At 37.8% G+C, this 20902-nt stretch overlaps 1 protein-coding gene across 1 annotated transcript; it reads left to right on the forward strand.

Moving 5' to 3' along the window:
• The first annotated feature begins 1164 nt into the window (after positions 1–1164).
• Positions 1165–2944, forward strand: LOC113361721. The gene is made up of 7 exons (XM_026604861.1): positions 1165–1188; positions 1340–1489; positions 1585–1658; positions 1780–1898; positions 2242–2325; positions 2453–2535; positions 2923–2944. Exons 1-7 carry the CDS (start codon positions 1182–1184, stop codon positions 2925–2927), a joined length of 522 nt encoding a protein of 173 aa, XP_026460646.1. The 5' UTR covers positions 1165–1181; the 3' UTR covers positions 2928–2944.
• Positions 2945–20902: the final 17958 nt, after the last annotated feature.

Here is a 20902-nt window from a genome sequence, read left to right on the forward strand (position 1 = left end):
CTTGGTTCATAGTTTTTATGTCGTTATACCCTATTTGAAGTTCAAATCGACATTGAGCTTCATATTTACCAATTTCGATGATGTATCCTGCTAAGTTTGAAGTAAAAACCCTCCCGGAGCTTCTTAGTTCATAGTTTGTTCTGCCATTATACCATGTTTGGAGTTCGAATCGACACTGAGCTTCATATTTATCGATTTCGATGGTGTATCATGTTAAGTTTGAAGTCAGAACCCTCTCGGAATTTCTTGGTTCATAGTTTGTATGTCGTTAAACCATATTTGAAATTCGAATCGACAATGAGCTTCATATATATCGATTTGGATGATGTATCCTTCTAAGTTTGAAGTCAGAACCCACTTTTTGGTTTATATTTTATACGTTGTTATACCACATTTGAAGTTCATGACCTATATGACTAGTCAAAATTGCCTCAAGACCTATGTGACTAGTCGAAATTCAAATCGGAAGCATAAAGAAAAAGCACAAAAGAAAGCACAAAGAAAACACACTTTCTTATTTTTTCTGCTTCATTCCCATATATGTTTGGAATTTTTTTTATAATTGAAGGTCGATAATAATATCTTAAATTTACTGATATATTTTTTGGATTTTTTTCATACAGAAAGTTGATAATAAAATCGGATGCACGAGTTTGAACTAGCACAAAGAGAAACACACAAACTTCTCAATCCGTATGAACATCCTAAAGTTAATCTACACCGTCGCTTAATTTCTGCAATCCGTATGATCATCCTAAAGAAAATATACACCGTCCAAATCCTTTTAGATAAAACATCAAAAGTAAATCCTTTCACTTACGTCTCATCTCTCTCTAATTTTCTCCGCCTCCCTCACTCGGAAGGAAACCCTAACTCACAAAATTCACTTTTCTCTTTCACCCTCTATGTGCAAAAACTAGTAAATCGATTATATCTCTGTACAAAAACTAGTAGATCGATTAGTCACAGTTTCTATAATGGTTAGGGTAGATTGGATTACTACTGTTTTGTTAATTGCTTATCAGGAATTAGTATTGTTTTGTTAATTTGTCTCAAGTCTCAAGAAGAAAAGGAAGTTCAGTTTTGGAGGTCAATTTTGGCGACCGAATCGTTTTAGGGTTTTGAAATCGATCATACTTGTGAAATTAAAGTTTATTATTGGGAGGAATTAAAGAGCAATCATGGATGGTAAGATGGATTTCTTCCCCTAATTCTCAAATTTTCTTCGATTTTTTTTTCCATTCTTTTTTTCAAATTGTTTTCAGTTTTACTCTACAATTAGTGAAGTTGAATATTTGTATGCTTAAAATTGATGGATCTTGTTTGTTTTTTGTTTCAGTTGATTCAGAGCCAACAATGGAGGAAACCATTTTGGTAGGTGATGATTTAATGACAGGACCACCATCACCTATCATACCTCCAGAAATTGCTTCTCATGTTCTTGAAGGTGTTGAAACTTGTGATGGGATTCTTAGGAATTTCTTCCTATGTAAGTTTATTTAAATGATTCTGTGAACTGTTTATAATTTTGATTTTTTTTAGGGGTTTAGGGTTTAAGTCTAATTGCAAATTGTCTTTCTCTAGGTTTGCAAATCAATGATATTGAACCATTTTGCCAAGATGAGATTGTTATATACAAACAATGTGTCGATAAACGGGTGAGGGACTTATGTTTTTTGTTCTAAATATGTCTTATTATTGCTTTGTTGAGGTTTTTCAGTTCATATGTAAGTGAAGATTTTGAACACTAGTTTGTTTTTGTGTGTGGATTTGTTGCAGGATAAGATACTGAGGCAACGGCTTCGAGAGAGTGAACATAAATTGGGTCTTTCAATGCCATTAGATGATGCCAAAGATAAAGCTACTCAACTTAAATCAGATGTCACATCATTGGAGAGGTAAATCTCTTAAACATGAGATATGTGATGACAAAGATCTTCTGAGGTGTCTAATAGATGCACCACCATGCGTAATTATCATTGAACAGTATGTTAAACCTTCTTGGAAAGTCAATCCGTTGAACTGTAACATAATTTTCCAGTCATATCAATGCTATTTGTCGCTAACATGTCAGTGATAAATGAAGTTATGGGTCTCAGTTTTGACCTTAAACTCTCTCGGCTGATTAGTATCCATCAGTTGCCTACTGAGGCAGAAGAGCATAGTTTACTCTTTACCATGATTACTTACATTTGTTCAAGAATCGTACTTGGTGCCAGGCTTAATCAAATCTTTTTACAGGCGCTTAATTCTTGCAAGTGGAGCTGAAGGGATGGACGGGTTTCGCCAGAGATGGAGTTTGCATGGACGCCTTGAAGACACTAAGTAATTGTTATTCTCCTCAATTTATCTAACCATCGTCGTTTGAAGTTTGTTTGTTGGGGTTGACCTCACTTAATGTTTGCTTTTCGGCGTTGATCGCCTAATTTTACTTGTTTTGGGTTCTCTGCAGAAAAAGATTAGACTCTTTAAAGCAGGGAATGGAGAAGAGAGAAAATAAGGAAGAGCCAACAAGTTCAACCACCACTAAGAAAGGTTGGTTCTCTTGATAAAAACAGCCGACAAACTGTGTTACAGAACTCACTGAATTGTTATTCCTTATCAGAAACTTTCATAGATTTTTTCACTAGCCATGTAAGCGATAGCTTTTGTGTTTATTTGGACATTCTACGTCTCAATGTTAGCTATAAAAAGTTCATGCTTGGAGTTAATATGCGATTAACATTACTTCTAGGTGGAAGATAAAGGAACAGTGCTGGGTTAAGTTTTCTATCTAAACATACTTGGTCCTTCCAATTTGTAAAACAAGAGAGGTGTTATGTGCATCGAAGTGTATTTTCATTTGGCAAAACTGAACTTCCTTTTCTTCTTAATTTAACAAATAAAATTTACCATGTAATATTGGATTTTTTTTTTTTGTAGTTTGATTCCTTACCTGGCTGGGATTGATGCTGCTTCCCTCTCATTTGATTCAAGGACTAGGTTGATAGGTTTTCCTTGATGTATTTGATTTGTTATTTTTCGTTCATGTCAAGGTTCATAATCTATTTTGCTGTTTTTTAAAATCTTTAGGAATTCTTTTGCTTTAGAAACTCATATTGTGCTTGTTCTGTTTTTATTAGTCTTGGCGAATGCGGTGCTTGGTTATTCCAGGAGACAATACACAATTGCACAAGTAAGTATGAATTTTTATGGCAATCCAGAAGATTATTGGTTGAAGTGAGATTGAGTTGGATTAACTATTAAGCAATTCAGATGTTTATTTTAGTGTGTTTATTGAATCCCTTCCCCCTCAAATGAACAGTTGGTGGAAATAAAAATCAATTGAAATTTCTTTTATTTTTATTTTTATGGTTAGACATATATGTTACATCCTAAATCTCTTTCTTGCTACATGTACTGTTACTAGCTTATGATCAACATAATGAGAATGCCAAGACTAAGAAGAAGAGTAGGAGGAGTACTAACTAAAGCTTCTTATCAGTACCATGAGGAACAAGGAATCGAAAAGTAATATGTGGAGTAGCAAGAGAATGAAGACTGCATTGCATCCTTGTTATTAAGAGAAGTAGTGGAGATAGTTTTGTAGTTAAAACGTTTTCTTTTGCATGTCTTGTGGAGTTGGTGTTTTTGTAGAGTTATGATCACCTCTTTCCTTGATCATGATATGAGATGTTTAACATATTAATAAAAGTAATTGGAATCAATTTTAATTGTGCGATTAATCTATATCAATGGTTATTAATGAGTCACTGGCCATGTAAAAAGGTTTTTTATGCGTGTCTGAAAATAGAGATGAGCATGTTGCTACAGATTCAAAGTAGCTATAAGTTATGAATTCGACACGTTAAGAAAAATTAGTGTGGCTCTAAGGTAACTGCAACTCATGAATTGGCCATGATGAAATGAATTTTGCGTGTCCAATTGATGACAAAGGCCACGGATAAAATAAAATTCACGTGACTTTAAGGTAAACTTTAGCCACATATAATCAAATCGTATGTCTATAAGGATCCTATGGCCATGGTGATAGTGAAAATGCCTAACTACAAAAAAAAATGAGTACCATATAGACACGGTTTCAGAGTTATGGCCATGGTAAATCATATTTTATAGCCACTCAAAGTTTATGTAGCCATAGGGATACCTTTTTGTCTCGGCACCTGATGCCACATTTTTGGAATGAAAAAAATCCATGACCAAAATCCTATGGACACGGTGATTAAGTGTGGCCAATGTGAATATTTGTACTAGTGTACGCCAGGCGCTATTCGTGCCAATATGCCATTGGCATGTGCCAATGGCGCCACTATGCTATTATCAGGTGCCAACGGAATGTGGCCATAATCAACGACCACCCTTTCTCATGACTTACAATCTCAGTCGTCCAAATTCGCCACAGAATTGACCAGCCCCTAATAAGTCTCAGGTTCACACGCTATTTTCCTGCGGCAAGTTCCATGGCTTGACTTGCCGCAACATGATCATCTGCCACCTAGCTGGCGCACGATTGATCAGAATAATTAAGTCTTGTACACAAGACCCACTCAGCAATCTACTACACATTTTCCACGAAAATACTCGAGAGATCAAACATGTCACAAACTGGGGGATGCTCATCAGAGTATTGGTCTGGCGGTTTACAACGTGCGGCGTGCAACACGCCCATTATAAGAAAGTGTCCGGAAAGCGGGCAGTTAGTGGCGGCAAGAAGTAGTGGGTGTAAACTAACTCGTTTCCTTCATAGTGGGGACGTGGTTTCTAGCATTTACACATTGCCCCACTTCTCCATCACTCAACTACTCTCACTTCCTACGAGATCAGGGTGCGTTCAAACTATGATTTGTATAAATAGGTTTCTACCTTTTCATCCAAAAACAACAGAGTTTTGGTTAACAACACAGTATCCAGAAAACATAAAAAGAACTGATAAATTGCATTCCACAAGCCAGTTCCATATTCTGATACAAGTCATAAAACAACCACACCTTCACAATTAACCATTCTGGTATCAACACCTTCTTCGCTTCCCTCACTAAGACCAACCTTTCTCCTTCACTTTCAGACCGAAGCAATACTGGAACGGCCATTTCTTGATTTAGTCCAGGATTGTACAAATTGATCTCTCGAATCTAAGGTACTCCCGTGCAGTGCATTTGTTTAGTTATAAATTTGTTTCTCAACAACACACCCAATACCAAAACCAACAGAAACAGTTTTCACCCCAAAACACCTCTAGTCTCTCGTCTTGAGGAAGAAGTGGTAGCAGTCCGGGTGATGATTGGAGGCGTCATGCTCGAAGAAACATTAGGAGTAGCAGCGGCTCTGGCTCTGGTAATAGGAGGCGTCACGCCAAAGGGGATGCTTCCTGCGCCGCTGGTGTTGGTGTTAAAGTATGTCACGCCATGGGATGTGTCGAATGCGCTTGCGGACGATATATTGGTGTTGGCCATTCCCTTTTGATCTCATTCGATACGTCCACATACTCTGTCTGCATCGTCCTTGGCGGAGGCACAGACCTCAGACAAGGATTCAACATTTATTGTGTCATCACTGAAATTTGGTGGCGTTCTTCGAGAGAATGTTTGTTGGCTCTTGCTACATCCGGTTTGACATACTTTTTAAGAGACAAAACGTCTCATTTTGCATCTGGAAAATATCAACTTGATTTGCGACAATATCTTCTAATATTTTGCCATACCTTTCATGGTGATTGGATTTCGAGCATTGGCGGCTTTGGAAGTGCTTCAGATGGACGGGGTAACTCATGAAGCGGAAAGTTTGGATTGGAGATTGAAGTTAATTATGGTTAATGATTGAATTTATACCTAAGATCCACCATCTTGAGTTTAGGAAGATTGGAATGAAAACTAAGAAATTGGTTTCGCAATCGAGAGATTAATCTCCCACTGTGGTCGCCAATTGTTTATAGGTAAAAACAGTTTATGTCGGTTTTGGTAAATTTGGGTGTGTTGTTGAGAAACGAATTTAGACCTTAACAAATGCACTGCACGGGAGTACTTTAGATTCGAGATATCAATCTGTACAATCCTGGCCTAAACCAAGAAATGGTCGTTCCAGTCTTGCTTCGGTCACAAAGTGAAGGAGAAGGGTTGGTCTTAGGAAGGGAAGAGAAGATGGTGTTGAGACCAGAATGGTTAATTCTGAAGGTGTGGATTCTATGACTTGTATCAGAATATAGAACTGGATTGCCGGTTGTAAGCTATCAGTTCTTTGGTGTTTTTCTGAATACTTGTGTTGTTGTTAACCAAAACCGTGGTGTTTGGTTTAAATAGGTAAAACCTATTTATACAAATCATAATTGAACGCACCTTGATCTCGCAGGAAGTGGGAGTAGTTGAGTGACGGAGAAGTGGGGTAATGTGTAAATGATAGAAACCACGCCCCCACTATGAAGGAAACGGGTTAGTTTACACCCAATACTCCTTGCCGCCACTAACTACCCACTTTCCTGACACTTTCTTATAATGGGCGTGTTGCACGCCGCACCTTGTGAACCGCCAGACCAATACCCTGATGAGCATCCCCCAGTTTGTGACATGTTTGATGTCTCGAGTATTCTCATGGAAAACGTGTAGCAGACTGCTGAGTGGGTCTTGTATGCAAGACCTAGCTATTCTGATTAATTGTATGACAACTAAGTAGCAGATAGCCATGTGTGGTAATTCAAAGTCAGGAGATTTGCGGCAAGAGAATAGCTTGTGATGCTATTAGGTTAGTCTGGGTTGGTCGTCTAAGACTTACCATAGGCCGATCAATTCTGTGGCGAATTTGGACGGCTGAGATTGTAATTCAGGAGAGAGGGTGGTCATTGATTATGGCCACATCCCGTTGGCACCTGTTAATAGTATAGTGGCATGGTGGCATGGCTAAACCTAGGATTTGGCGTCGTGGCCAAAGTTAGGGCTTGGCGGCATGGTCAAGGATAACATTTGGCGTCGTGGCCAAAGTTAGGGCTTGGCGGCATGGCCAAGGCTAAGATTTTGGCGCCGTGGCCAAAGTTAGGGCTTGGCGGGCATGGCCAAGGCTAGAATTTGGCGTCGTGGCCAAAGTTAGGGCTTGGCGGCATGGCCAAGGCTAAGATTTGGTGTCGTGGCCAAAGTTAGGGCTTGGAGGCATGGCCAAGGCTAAGATTTGGTGTCGTGGCCAAAGTTAATGCCCTGGGTATCATTACTTAGCTTGGTTGGTGTAGCAACTTTTCCTAAATTAGGGTTTGGCATACCGAAACCCTAATTGGCGCGTGTGGAATGTGGTCGAGACACGGTGACGTTTTTTGTGCAAACGGCGCCATGGCCACGCCAAAGGAATTACGGCAGGGCCATAACTTGGGGATGACTATAGGAGCAAGAGCAGCTATGAGTGGCTAATAGCATGGCACCATTTTTAGGGTTTCCTGGGTCCCGCATGGCTCGTGACATGTTGTGGGGCCAAACTGACGTAATTTGGGCCACGACCAGAAATTAGGGTTTCGACTAATGCCACTGAAGCAATAGTCGTGTTTCGATCATAAAACTCTAACTGGAGTCCGTTATGGCGTTGGCCATGAACATAAAGTGGGTTAGCACGTAGCCGCGCTTATTGTGGCACGTTGGCATGCGCATTTTACATGCCATTAGTATGTTAGCGCGAAATGGCACGTTTGGCATGCCATTAGCATGGTGGCAGCAGGGCGCGTTTGGCATGCCAATTAGAATGGTGGCGTGACAGGGTGCGTTTGGCTTTTAATGCATGTGGCAGGTTTAAAGCGACCTGATTGGTCAAGAAAAGGGGTCGTCCAAACATAGGGTGCGACCACACCACTGTAGGAAAGAGGGCCGACAAGTATGGACCCGGATACATCTTATGTGCATGTGGCGGATTTAGAGTGACCTGATTGGTCGATGGGAAAGAGGAGGTCCCGCAAGAGCATGGGGCGTGGCCTTCTGCAGGTGGCGCCGGCTGGCCTGTGGCACGGCCACACCTCTCTTTATTGTTGCTCCTATTTTCCGCGGCTCCTCTTTTATTCCTTGTTTTCAGATTTTGGGTAGGACTTTGCACCTACTAATCAATGGCAGATCAATTGCCTAGTTTGCCTAGGTTCAGTTTCGACCAACAGGGTCTGATATACTGTGCAGGGTGCAAAACCCTAAAATTAATTAGGTTGAGATTTTATTTTCGTGAGTTATCACAAAATTGATTGAACTCTGTATGTTGACACGGAGTTCTTCGAATTTATTTCCAGGGAGCAGTATGCTTTCCGATTGAGTACTTTTATGCAAACCTTAACCTTGATACTTCGGGAAATTCATGATACTCAGCTTGCGAGTGAACATTAATTGCCATGTCATATCAATATTAAGGTTCAGTCGGGGAACATAGCACAGAAAGTATTCAATGAGCCTTATATTAATGAATAGTATAGGCAAGGTGTCGAAATTTACAGAATATATGGGATTGTTGCTACATGCACCATTCTGGATAAATTTCATGTAAATATATTGAATTGATCAATAAATGCGCAAGTGATAAGGTTAGACATTCATCACTTTTACATGGCTCGGCCTCTTTGCAGAATGACGACACATTAAATGCAGAGTTTTACGATTTTGACGCTGAACTGAAAACCACCATCAACACATACGAAACTTTCCGAGTCGACATCAAATGATTTTCTCACACTAATCATGTAAGATGTTTCAAGGAAATTTCCACATGATCATCTTTTGACTTATTATTTAGTTTCCAACAAATAAATTGTTTCCGAATAAAATCGTCAAGAATATGATGAACGTAACTAAAGAAAAAAGCTTCCAACACATATTTCGAGAAATAGATAAGCGAGATAAACTCGGCTTGAAATATCAAATGTGTATAATATAAAAGTCTATATAGCTATACGACTTAGTCTTGTTAGGAGATTGAATAGAATAAACTTCTGAGTGATAGATAAGTTTTAGTCTCCACGTACCTTTTGTTGATGAAGTTCCTCCAAGCTCTCCTCAGTAGATCTTTGTCTTCAATCGATGAACGTCGTGAAGTCTAAATCTCAACTGCACATTTTATCCTAATCCGAGACATAACTATAAGTAGACTAAAAAACAAGACTATAGTTTTGATCAACTAAATTTGACAAACAAGGTTGAGATAGCAACACTTGCGAGTTCGACCGAGCAGTGCTCTAATAGTCTCCCCCTTTGTCAATTTAATAACAAAACTATCAATACACATGGATTATACAAGATGCCTTTATATCCGAAAATGGTTCTAAAAATCTCGTCGATACTTTGCTCTAGTTTGAGTGACCCTTATGTCAGAAGAGAAGGCTCCCAAGAATAATCGAACTAGGTGCAAACAAAGTTTCAACAACCGTTATGTCAATCAAATCAATAATCGAAAATAAAATAATTATCTAGTTTCCAACCAACGGTACTCGTAGAGCTTCTTGATCCCGCGTAAGTCTTTAAACGAGCGGTCGTAAGAAATTTCGCGTAATTAGGATAATTTCCTCTCTAAATAGACAGATCCACCAGAAACTACACGATGAAGTTTTTCTGGCTCTTAGGATAGTTTGCAAAAAATGCGAACTCAACTATTTGTATACCAAGGTTGTTTGGACAACAAGGAAATTCCAAAACCGAAAACGTTGTCAAGATATTCACATTAAAGTACCTAATTTTGGTTTTCCTATTTCCACTTAAATGCCAAACCATATTCCCGAAAACTCTCATAGAAAACTTCTATTATTAGTCTAGCACATTAACTAATAATATTTTCCAGAGGATATGCTTTAATTGCTGGTAATCAAAACATATATGATGAAAATCATAATTAAATGCCACTTTTTCGGTATGGGATCACCTTGAGTATCAAGGATTATCTTTGAATAATTAATGATAAGAGTTATGTACATGTTCAAATAACATCGCCATCTAGAAGATTCTCATCTTAGCAAACCCAAAACCCTAATTCACACACATCATGAAGAAATATATGAACCATGGAAACTTGGTTTTGCTCATGGAACCGATTATACCATCACTCCAAAATATGTTGTGACCGGATATAACATGATTCCCAAGATAGGTGGTAATCGGTTACACCTTGATCCATAAAGTAGCTTGTGACTGGTTACACCTTGCTTCCCGAAGTAGCTTGTGACCGGTTACACATTGCTTCCTAAAGGTAGCTTGTGACTGATTACAACTAACTTCCCAGTTCATCTTGTGACCAGTTATACCTTGGATCCCAAAGTTACTTGTGACCGGTTACAATTTGCATTCCAATATATCTTGGGATCGGTTACACCATGATTTCCAAAGTAACTTGTGACCGATTATAACTAGCTATATATTATAGGCTATGAACGGCTATAGAACAACTCTCAACCAAAGTTAAGATTGGTTTTACCTAGTCATCTTGTATTGGTCAAACAAAATATTCAATAAAGAACCAGATTAATACATCATGATTTCCCTTTCTATTATGAAACAAGTTCATACATCTACTTCCTTAAACTAATGTAATAATACATATGAAAAAGCGGGGGTCTAACAAACCACACCCAATATTTCGCTTAGCAATCTGTATGGACTAACTCCAATATACTTTTAAGAGAATCAACTAGTCAGTCAGACTCAATCTTAATAAAAGTATATCAAAGAGTTATATCTCACTTTCTCAATTCAATACTTACTCAAGCAAATAGAAATCTGTGAGTCTAATTGAATACAAGAGAAACTACTTGAATGGTACCAAAGACCAATGTTCAAGGAATCAATTTCAATCAACAACCAAAGGTTGGATTTCCCAATTGATCGATTCAACGCACAACCACTGATATTTCAATTATATAACAAAATATAGTGCGGAAAAGAAATAACGCATACACCGGAAGTTTTGTTAACGAGGAAACTGTAAATGTAGAAAAACCCCGGGACCTAGTCCAGATTGAACACACAATGTATTAAGCCGCTACAGACACTAGACTACTACAAACTAACTTCGGTCTAGACTGTAGTTGAACCCCAATAAATCTCACACTGATCCAAGGTACAGTTGCGCTCCTTACGTCTCTGATCCCGGCACGATACTACGCACTTGATTCCCTTAGTTAATCTCACCCACAACTAAGAGTTGCTACGACGTAAAGTTGAAGACTTTAATAAACAAATCTGTATCACACATAAAAGTATACGGTAATAGATAAATCTGTCTCCCACAGAAATACCTACGAGTTTTTCTTCCGTCTTTTGATAAATCAAGGTGAACAGGAACCAATTGATAACCCGGACTTATAATCCCGAAGAACAGCCTAGAATTATCAATCACCTCAAAATAATCTTAATCGACTAGCGAAAGAAGATATTGCGGAATCACAAACGATGAGACGTAGGTGTTTGTGACTTCTTTTATATCTTGTCAATCGGAGAAATCAATCTCAAGCCAATCTTACGATTGTACTCAAATACGATAGAAATAACAAGATCAGATCACGCAACTACAAAGAAAATAGTTGGGTCCGGCTTCACAATCCCAAGGAAGTCTTCAAGTCCTTAACCTACAACTAGTATCACACAGAAAGTGTGGGGATTATGTTTCCCAGTTGCTAGAGTTCTCCTTTATATAGACTTTCAAATCAGGGTTTGCAATCAATGTTAGCTTGGTAACAAAGCATTCAATATTCACCGTTAGATGAAAACCTGATTAGATTCAAGCTAATATCTTTCAACCGTTAGATTGAACTTAGCTTGTTAACCACAAATGAAATGCACATTTATTTAGGTTTGTGTAACCGTACCCAAACATGTATACTTAGTTAGTTCAATAGTAGTTAACCAAAAGGTTAGCCATATGAGCACATTCATATCAACCATATTCTTCTTTACCACAACTAGTTCAAATGACTCAAATGAACTAGTTAGAGAGTTGTTCAATTGCTTAGATCTTATATAAGTATACAAGACACAATTGAAGAAAAAACGATCTGATTCACTCGAATCAATTCATGAACTTTAAAGCCACGGTTTGCAAGTATGCATTCCTTAGTTTATATAATTTAAGTTCACGACTAACCGTTTTTAGAAAATAACCAACTTAAGTACGCATACTGGTACGCGGACTTAAGTACCCGAAATAAGTTTGTTTTCAGTTCACAAACTCCACCAGAAAATCACGGGACGTGAACTTCCGATAGTGCGGTACTGGTACGCGGACTTTAGTTCCGGTTTTCCTGAGCAGCAAAGTACGCATACTTTGGTTCAAGGAATAAGGACTTACACACGTATGTGTTACCACACAATGTTTATATCCTTCCAAGGTTATATATTCTAAACTCTCATTTCAACCATTGAAACATTCTTAGAGGACGTTATATAGTTGTTGTTCACAAGTTATTTTTCGTCAAAGCGATTTTCAAATAATCGAAACTAATATGACTTTCGCCACTAGTAAAGATGAACTTGGCCAAAGTGAAAACTTACCAACACATATTTCGAGAAATAGATAAGAGAGATAAACTCGGCTCGAAATAGCAAATGTGTATAATTAAAGTGTATATAGCAATACGACTTTTGTCTCAAGATAACAGATAGAGTAGATAGACTTTTGAGTGATAGATAAGTTCAAATCTCCACATACCTTTTAGTCGATGAAGTTCCACCAGTTCCTTGAGTAGTTCTTCGTCTTTGTATGATGATCACTGTAGTTACAGGAAATCCTACACTACACCCCTCATAAGATTTCATTAATATTTAACTCATTTTAGATTAACAATCTTAATATTATTGATGAATCTTTGAGCAATATTACAAGAAAAGATAAAGTAATCAAGAATAACCTCTGCTCTAGATTTTCTCTCTCCTATTTACTTGTTTTTCACTCAGAAAAGATCTCTCTCTTTTCCTTTACAACTGAACGGCTATTTATAGGGAATTACATAGTGGATGACAGCTAATCTGTCCTTTATTTTCGGATATGGCTTGCGACATTCTCGCAACCTTACAAATTTTAATCTCGCAAACTCTCTAATTTTCGCAGGACCATCACATTTTTCTCATGATTTAGCTGACGTCGTTTATTATGTCATTTCTGAAATTGTTCTGCGACACTGTTGTGTTGTGTTGTTGATAATTTCGCTGAGGCATTGTTGCTGCGAGATTCTGATCCTACATCTTGCCTCTTTTCATATCTTCTCTGCGAAGTAGAGAACGATGTGAGAAATTTCACAGTTGTCCATATATTCATATTCTGCATTTATCACACGTATCCTTTCTTCCATCTATTTCTTGACACGTCTTCTGTAACCGCTGCTTTTCAACCGCTCACGTCTTTTGTATTAATGGTGTTTATTTCTTCGAGTAAAAAAATATCTTCTCTATATATTCTTCTTACTCTTCTTTCCATTTTCTTTTTACTTTCTCTTCTCTTTTTATTCTCTCATCTCTGCAACTCTATTGTTCTTCCATAAATTCTACCATTGCAACTTTTTCTTCTTTCTTCTTCTTTTAATCTTTTTAATTTATTTTTCATCTCCATACTGTTCCCTCTGTAGATCTTCACTGTTCGTAACTTTCTTCTTTTTTAATTCTTACGAATTAATCTTCCTACTGGTGTTTTCCATGGATTCATCGAGGTTAGTTTTCTTTTTTCTTTCTTATGGGTTTTGCTGAAATTGATCTTGCTTACTGCTTTATTTGATGATGCTACTTATGTGATTCCCATATTGTTGTTATTTCAGCAAAAACGCCTCTAACACCAAATTTACAGTTCAAAACCCTAATATTCCCAAATCGCATCATAAGATTGTTGTAAACAAAAGAAAGTCTGCGAATCAGAAGGTAGTAAGAAACATTATTTTTTTCTAATAATAATATTGTTGCATCTGTTTCTTATCTGGATTGTAATTCGCATGGTCATAAGGATGCCAACAAACCTCTCAAGAAATCTCGCCATCTTAAAACCGTTGAAACCTCTGTTCCATTCCACTTACTTATCTCTTCTAAATCTCCTGCGACATCTTCGCAAGTTAAACCATTATCTCCAATTCACGAAAAGGCTGCCTCAAATTTCATTTCTTCAACTGACCTTTCAATGATTGAAACCCCCCTTATTAATCCTTATGTGAATGAAACTTCTTCTCCTCCTATTGATAATGTTTCTCAACCTTCTATCATTGCCAGTTCTCTACCTGAGCCTCTTTCTTTTTCGAAAGAAACCGTGGAAGGAATAGATATTGCTTTCAAAGTTTTGTCTGAGGTCCTGGATGATGGCAAAAATTCTCCCACTGATCCTGTCAAGTCTGGTATTTGCGAAATTCTGAGTAAGTATTTTGGCTCTGACAGAGCTGCTTCGCAAACAGATTTGGAAAAAGAGTGTAATGCTCTTCGTCTCGAAAATCAAAAGCTCCAGAATGTTTCGCTGGATCGTGACAATCTTCGCAAGAAGAATGATGAACTGAGAGGTATGATTTCCTTATTTGTGTCTTCAATTTGCCTTTCTAATGATTTTATCCTTTCCATATTTAATTATCCTTGAAATCCCTCTTTCGCATGTTAAGCCTTAAACGTGAAACGAATAATGGAGAGATATCAATTTGAATCTGCTGTTGAAGAAGCCCGTGTTGATAAAGAGATTTTGATGGATCAATATAACCAATTAGATAACCTCTATTCGTACTCTGTTGATCATATGAATAACCAAGATTTATTAAGTAATGAAATATCTCGCCTCTCTTATTCTTTAATTAAAGCTAATCTAGGGATGAAATCTTTATCAGATGAGAATAAAACTCTATCTCAAGAGAAGCGAATTTGTTTAAATAAGATGGCGATATCTTCGCAACAACTTAACATCCTTCAGAAAGTATGTGATGACCAAGAACAATCTCTTCGCTCTTTGAGAAATGAACTTAAAGAAGTAACAGAGTCATCTATTGCTGAAAGAGATACACTCATTCAAGGTAGAATAACTTTAAGTGTAAAGGCGAATAAACTTAAAGAACAATATTCCAAATTAGAAGAATCTTATTCTTCTCTCGCGAAGAAAAATTCCTTTCTTATTTCTAAAGAGAAAAATCTTCAGTCTCGACTTAAAGGTTTAGTTGGTGATAAATTTGATGATGCGATGGACCGTTGGGAGAATAGTTGTCTGACCTTGATTCAAAACCTTATTTCACAAAGGGAAGGTAGTCATAATAGTTTGACTGCCTTAACTATCTTTTCTTTGTCATATCTTTTTGAGCTCTTCATCTTACTGAAATTTTGTATTCTACTTTTCACAGAGTCTGAGAAAAATCTTCATTCCTCCATTTCTGTTTTGGAGGCTAAATATACCAAAATTCGCAAAGAAAATGCACTACTCGTCTCTTTCCTTACTGGTTCTCGCGACCGAGCAGAAAGAAGACTTGATTATCTTGCTTACTTTAAGGATATTCTAGATATGAATCATCAGAGAGCACTTCTTCGTCAAGTTCATCTCCGGGATGAAGTCCTTGTAAATGATATTTTATTTTCCAAATCTCTTCCTCCTACATCAATCGAACCTTTGGAAGTAGATGATGATGAAATTCCTCGTACTGCTGACAGTAATTATGATTATGAAAGTGGTGGAGAAAATAGTCTTTTGGAAGATGGAGAAGAGATACCTTCTAAGGAAGCAACTGCTGGTGCTGATCAAGATGAAAACGAAAAAGAAATCTCTTCTAAAGAAGTAATTGCTGACGATAATCAAGGTGGCGGCGAAAAAGAAGTCCCTCTCAAAGGAATTATTGTTGGTGAAGATCAGAATCGAAATGAAGAGGTTGGCGATAATGAGAACATTGGTGAAGAGCGTCTATTATCTCCTTCTACTGGAATTAATACTGAAGCATGAGCTTCTTATCTAGTTATATCTTCTTGAATTGTTTCATCTTTATTATTTCTTGCGAATAATATTCTTCAACCAACTTTGGAATTAATTTTCTCTTTTAGTATTTTGCTGGCGAGAAAGATAATGCCTCTTGTTTACTGATTCCCATACTTGCCTCTCATTATCTTTCTTGCGAGAAATGATCTTTTATGAATACTTATAAATATTTTGTTTTGTCATATGGTCTTATTTTGCCTTCCTAATTAAAGGTCTTATTATGCCACCTCTTGTCATTGCGAGAAAATTGCAGGACGTCCTTGCACTTTCATGCAAAAACCCATTGATCTTGCCTTAACTTTTTCTTTTGTATTATTTCCTCTTCAGGAATGTTGCGACAATATTATAGGCCTAAATATTCTTGGGAAATAAAGCCCCATTACATTGTCGTCTTGCGACGAAATCGCATGACGTCTTCGCACTTTCATGCAAAAACCCATTGATCTCGTCTTATCTTTTTCTCTAGTATTATTGCCTCTTCAGGATTGTTGCACAAATATGACAAGCCTTAATACCCTTGCGAGTAAAAAGCCTCATGACATTTGCGTCTTAAGACACTTATCAGCTCCCTAATGGAGGGTGCCGCCCTTATCTCCCCCTGGTTGCCCCTTCAAGGAGGAGTACTTCTACCATACAAGGTTAGCTCCTCCCATCCAGTCTTAACAACAACCAGTTGTTTTCGCAGCCTCTTATCCATTTTACCTATAGGGTTTATGGTTACGAGGCTGCACCCTAAGTGGGGTTTTCTTCGGTCCCAGTGCAGTATAAGACAAGACTTGTCAAGAATGGCAAGGTACGCTCCAAACGCCCCTGGCACTCTTGACTCAACCATGTACCTCGGCGCCTTGATCAGATTCTGCACTCCTTGGGAGAGTCCTTATTACCTTAGTCGCCCAACCTAAGTCATATGCTTAAGTTGAGAATCCAAGGTGCCTCTCCCAGATGGGCTTTATTGACCCAAAATCTCCATGACTCAGGTTCCGGTGGCGGTGTAGCCTTTCCCTGAGCCATGCAACAGGTACCCCCTTATATGACGTACTTTAGGTCTTACATTTGCCTCTTGCGAAATTTTATTCGCGAACTAGGGTGTACGCCATAAAGGTTCGCCCCTTTCTTTTATGTCATTGTTCTATGATTATCTCTGCGAAAGTTTCGCACATCATGACCTTGTTTTGATATGAATAATCTCGCAACTATTCTTTCAGAATCCATAACTTCTCAAAGCTTCTTACGGATAATATCTTTTTAAGTACAATCTGTTCCATGGTCTGTCAAGTCTATGACCAACATCTCTACCTTCTGGATCCATTAATTTATAAGCTCCTATTCCAACTATCTCCTTAATGATGTAAGGTCCATCCCATTTTTTCGCTAACTTTCCACCATTTTCTCGCTGATATATTGGTGTTTCTCGCAGAACTAAATCTCCGGGTTGGAATTCGCGTACTTTGACACGTTTATTATATTCTCGGGCTAATCTTCGCTGATAATTCTCCATATGTTGCAAAGCTCTTTCTCTTTTTTCTTCTAATTCATCAAGTTTGCTTAAGATCAAACCCGCACTAAGATTTTTCTCCCAAGCTTCTCTCTTTGTTGTCGGAATAACAACTTCTGTTGGTAACACCGCTTCAACTCCGTATGTTAAACAAAAAGGTGACATTCCAGTAGCTTCTCTTCTAGTTGTATTATAAGCCCATACTGCATTATGTACTTGTTCGCACCATGCTCTATGATGTCCTTCTAATTTCTTCTTTAATATATCTGCAATTGTTTTGTTTGTTGCCTCTGCCTGCCCATTAGCTTGTGGATACAAAGGAGTAGACTTTCCACATTTTATCTTAAATGCATTAAGTAACATTTGTATGTTCTGTCCTTCAAACTGTTTCCCATTATCAGATACCAACTGCGCAGGAATTCTGAATCTGCAAATGATATTTTCGAATATGAATGTAAAGACACCTTTGTCGCGAATATGATGTACTTCCTTCACTTCTGTCCATTTTGTGAAATAATCTGTTGCGACTATTAAGTATCTTATTTGTCCAGATCCTGGTAAAAATGGCCTCACAATATCTAAGCCCCACTTTCCAAAAGGCCACACACTGGTTGAAGATGACAAGGGTGCTTCAAGTGCATGTATTTTCTTTCCATGCCGCTGACAATCTTTGCAACGTTTTGATATTTGTTTTGCATCTTCGTGCATGTATGTCCAGTAATAGCCTTGCAATTTTTCTCTATGTGCCAAAGATCTTCCCCCGCTATGATTTCCAGCATCCCCACCATGTAACATTTTTAGCACATTTTCTCCTTCTTCTCGTGTCAAACATCTGAGTGATGGTCCATTAAAGGATTTTCGGTATAGCATCCCATCTCTTAATTCATAATTTGTTGCGCGGATTTTTAACTTGTGTGCTTCCAATCTATTTCTTGGTGTTTCTCCTTTCGCCAAATATGCATGAAGTTTTGTTCTCCAATCTGCGATATTGTTCGTTTGTTCTTCTTCTCCACCGTCTATTATCATCACGTTCACTTCTTCTTCTTCTTCTTTATTGATTGATGGTGACATAAGTGTCTGTATTTTTATGCATCTCGCAGTTGGATCTGTCATCATGCTTGAGATGAAAGCAAAAGCGTCTGCGAGTCTGTTATCCTTCCTTGAAATATGCCTCCATTTTATTTTTGGGATTTTCGCTGACAATTCTTCAACGAGCTTCTTGTATTTCTTCAAGGATGGTTCATTTGTAGTGTACTCTCCCTTTATTTGGCGAATAACTAGCTGCGAATCACTAGTGATACTGGCATTTTCTAGTTTCATTTATATTGCGAACTTTAAGGCATGTATCACAGCTTCATATTCCGTTTCGTTATTAGTGGATGCGAATTCCAATCTGAATGAAAATGCCATCTTCGCTCCTTCTGAAGAAATTAAAACAATTTCAACTCCATTGCCTTCTCCATTTGATGATACATCTACCAATATCTCCCATCTATTTGGTTCTGTTAATAAGTCTTTTGGATCTCCGTGTTCTTCTTCTATATCCATCATTTCTTCTACCGCTTCATCTTCTTCTAAAGGAAATTCTGCCAAGAAATCTGGAACAACTTGTGATTTTGGTGAAGACAAAAATCAAAGTGGCCTACTTGTGCATTCCATCTCTCCACTCTTCCTGATCTTTTTGAATTCTTCATCACTGATTCAATTGGTACTTTTGTTAATACCTTTATTTTATGCGCTTGAAAATATATGTGGAGCTTAAATGATGCATAAACTAATGCTAAGATTAGCTTCTCAATCTTTGAGTAATTCTTCTCGGCAGTATTAAAAGTTTTGCTAATGTAATAAATGGGTTTCTCCACTCCTGCGTCTATTCGCAATAACACGACACTTAATGCATGCGACGTCGTCGCAAGATAGATTAATAATTCTTCTCCTGATTCTGCTTTTTGTAAAATGGATGTATTCATAAGATGTTCTTTGATCCCTTGAAAAGTTTTTTCGCATTAATCAGTCCATTTGAATTTCGCACCTTTCTTGAGTATATCGAAAAAATATTTGCATTTGTCTGATGATCGCGAAATGAATCTCCCTAGCGAAGCTAAAAGTCCATTCAACTTCTGTACATCTTTTATTGTTGCTGGTGTTGGCATGTCACGAACTGCTTGCACTTTTTCTAGATCAACCTGTATTCCTTCCTTTGATACAATGTAGCCTAAAAATTTTCCCGATGCAACTCCAATGGTACACTTATCAGGATTCAGTTTAATGTCATACAGCCGCATTTGTTCAAAAATCTCCCTCAAGTCCTGTACATGGTCTTTGGATTCTTTACTATTTACTAACATGTCGTCCACGTATACTTTTAATGTTTTGTGTATCCATTTCGCGAACACCTTCTCTACCATTCTTTGGTATGTTGCTCCCGCATTTCGCAAACCAAATGGCATTTTCGTGTAACAATATAAACCTCTAGGGGAAAAAAAAGCAGTATGCTCTTGATCTTCTTCAGCGAGAGGGATTTGGTTATATCCTTTGTACCCATCTAAAGACGATACCCGATCATTTCCCGTTGCTGATTCTACCATTTGAGGAATATCTGGTAACGGAAAGCTATCTTTAGGGAAGGCTTTGTTTAAATCAGTGGAATCTATGCAAATCCTTATTCCTTTGTTTTTCTTTGGAACAATGACCATGTTCGCTATCCACTATGGGTATTTAGCTTCTCTTATAATTCCTGCATCAAGCATTTTCTGTAGTTCTTCTTCTATTTGGGAATGGTAGGTTGTTGCGATTTTTTATTCTTTGTTTAAATGGTCTCACATTCTTGTTAATCTCCAGCTTGTGACATGCAATTGATGGATCTATTCCCGGTATCTCATCCATGCTCCCTTCGAAAATGTCTTTATATTCTCGCAAAAGGTTAACAGTTCTTTCTTCTTCTTCTACATCCATCTTGGTTCCAATTCTCAATATTAGAGGTTCTTCTATAGTCCCAACGTTTACTTTTTTTGTTGGTTCTGCGGCAGTGTAACTGGACTTGGGTTCTCCCATTGGTGTTGGTTCTTTTATTGTTTTCACAGGTCCTTCTCCTTCTTCCGAAATTTCGCTGGGTATTCCCCTGCCTTCTTTTGCCCTTATCGTGTACACTCTAAATTCTTCTTCTTTCTTTGCCTCCTTTGCCAACTTTCTGCGAAATTGTTTCTTTTTTGCTCGTCCTTCATAATGCTTTACTTCAATTTGATGACATAATTTCGCATTGTCAACATCTCCTCTGATTTCACCTATTCCATTTGGTGTGGGAAATTTAATACATTGATGCAACGTTGATACTACAGCTTTTGTCGCATGTATCCATGGTATTCCTAGCAACATATTATATGGCGATTCCATATCCACCACGCATAGTGTCACATGTGTTTCGATCTCTCCTAGTGGAATTCGTACCATTATTTCTCCTTTAGGTTTTGTTGTGGATTTTCCAAAGCCATGAACAAGATATGTTGA

The sequence above is a fragment of the Papaver somniferum genome, chromosome 3 (genome assembly GCF_003573695.1).
Source record: "Papaver somniferum cultivar HN1 chromosome 3, ASM357369v1, whole genome shotgun sequence".
Classification (NCBI taxonomy): domain Eukaryota; kingdom Viridiplantae; phylum Streptophyta; class Magnoliopsida; order Ranunculales; family Papaveraceae; genus Papaver; species Papaver somniferum.

Excerpts from the sequence above, each read along its gene's own strand:
- LOC113361721 (XM_026604861.1), top strand. Across the intron at positions 1,659-1,779 it reads AACAATGTGTCGATAAACGG|GATAAGATACTGAGGCAACG; the intron begins GTGAGGGACTTA and ends GATTTGTTGCAG. Across the intron at positions 1,899-2,241 it reads GATGTCACATCATTGGAGAG|GCGCTTAATTCTTGCAAGTG; the intron begins GTAAATCTCTTA and ends ATCTTTTTACAG.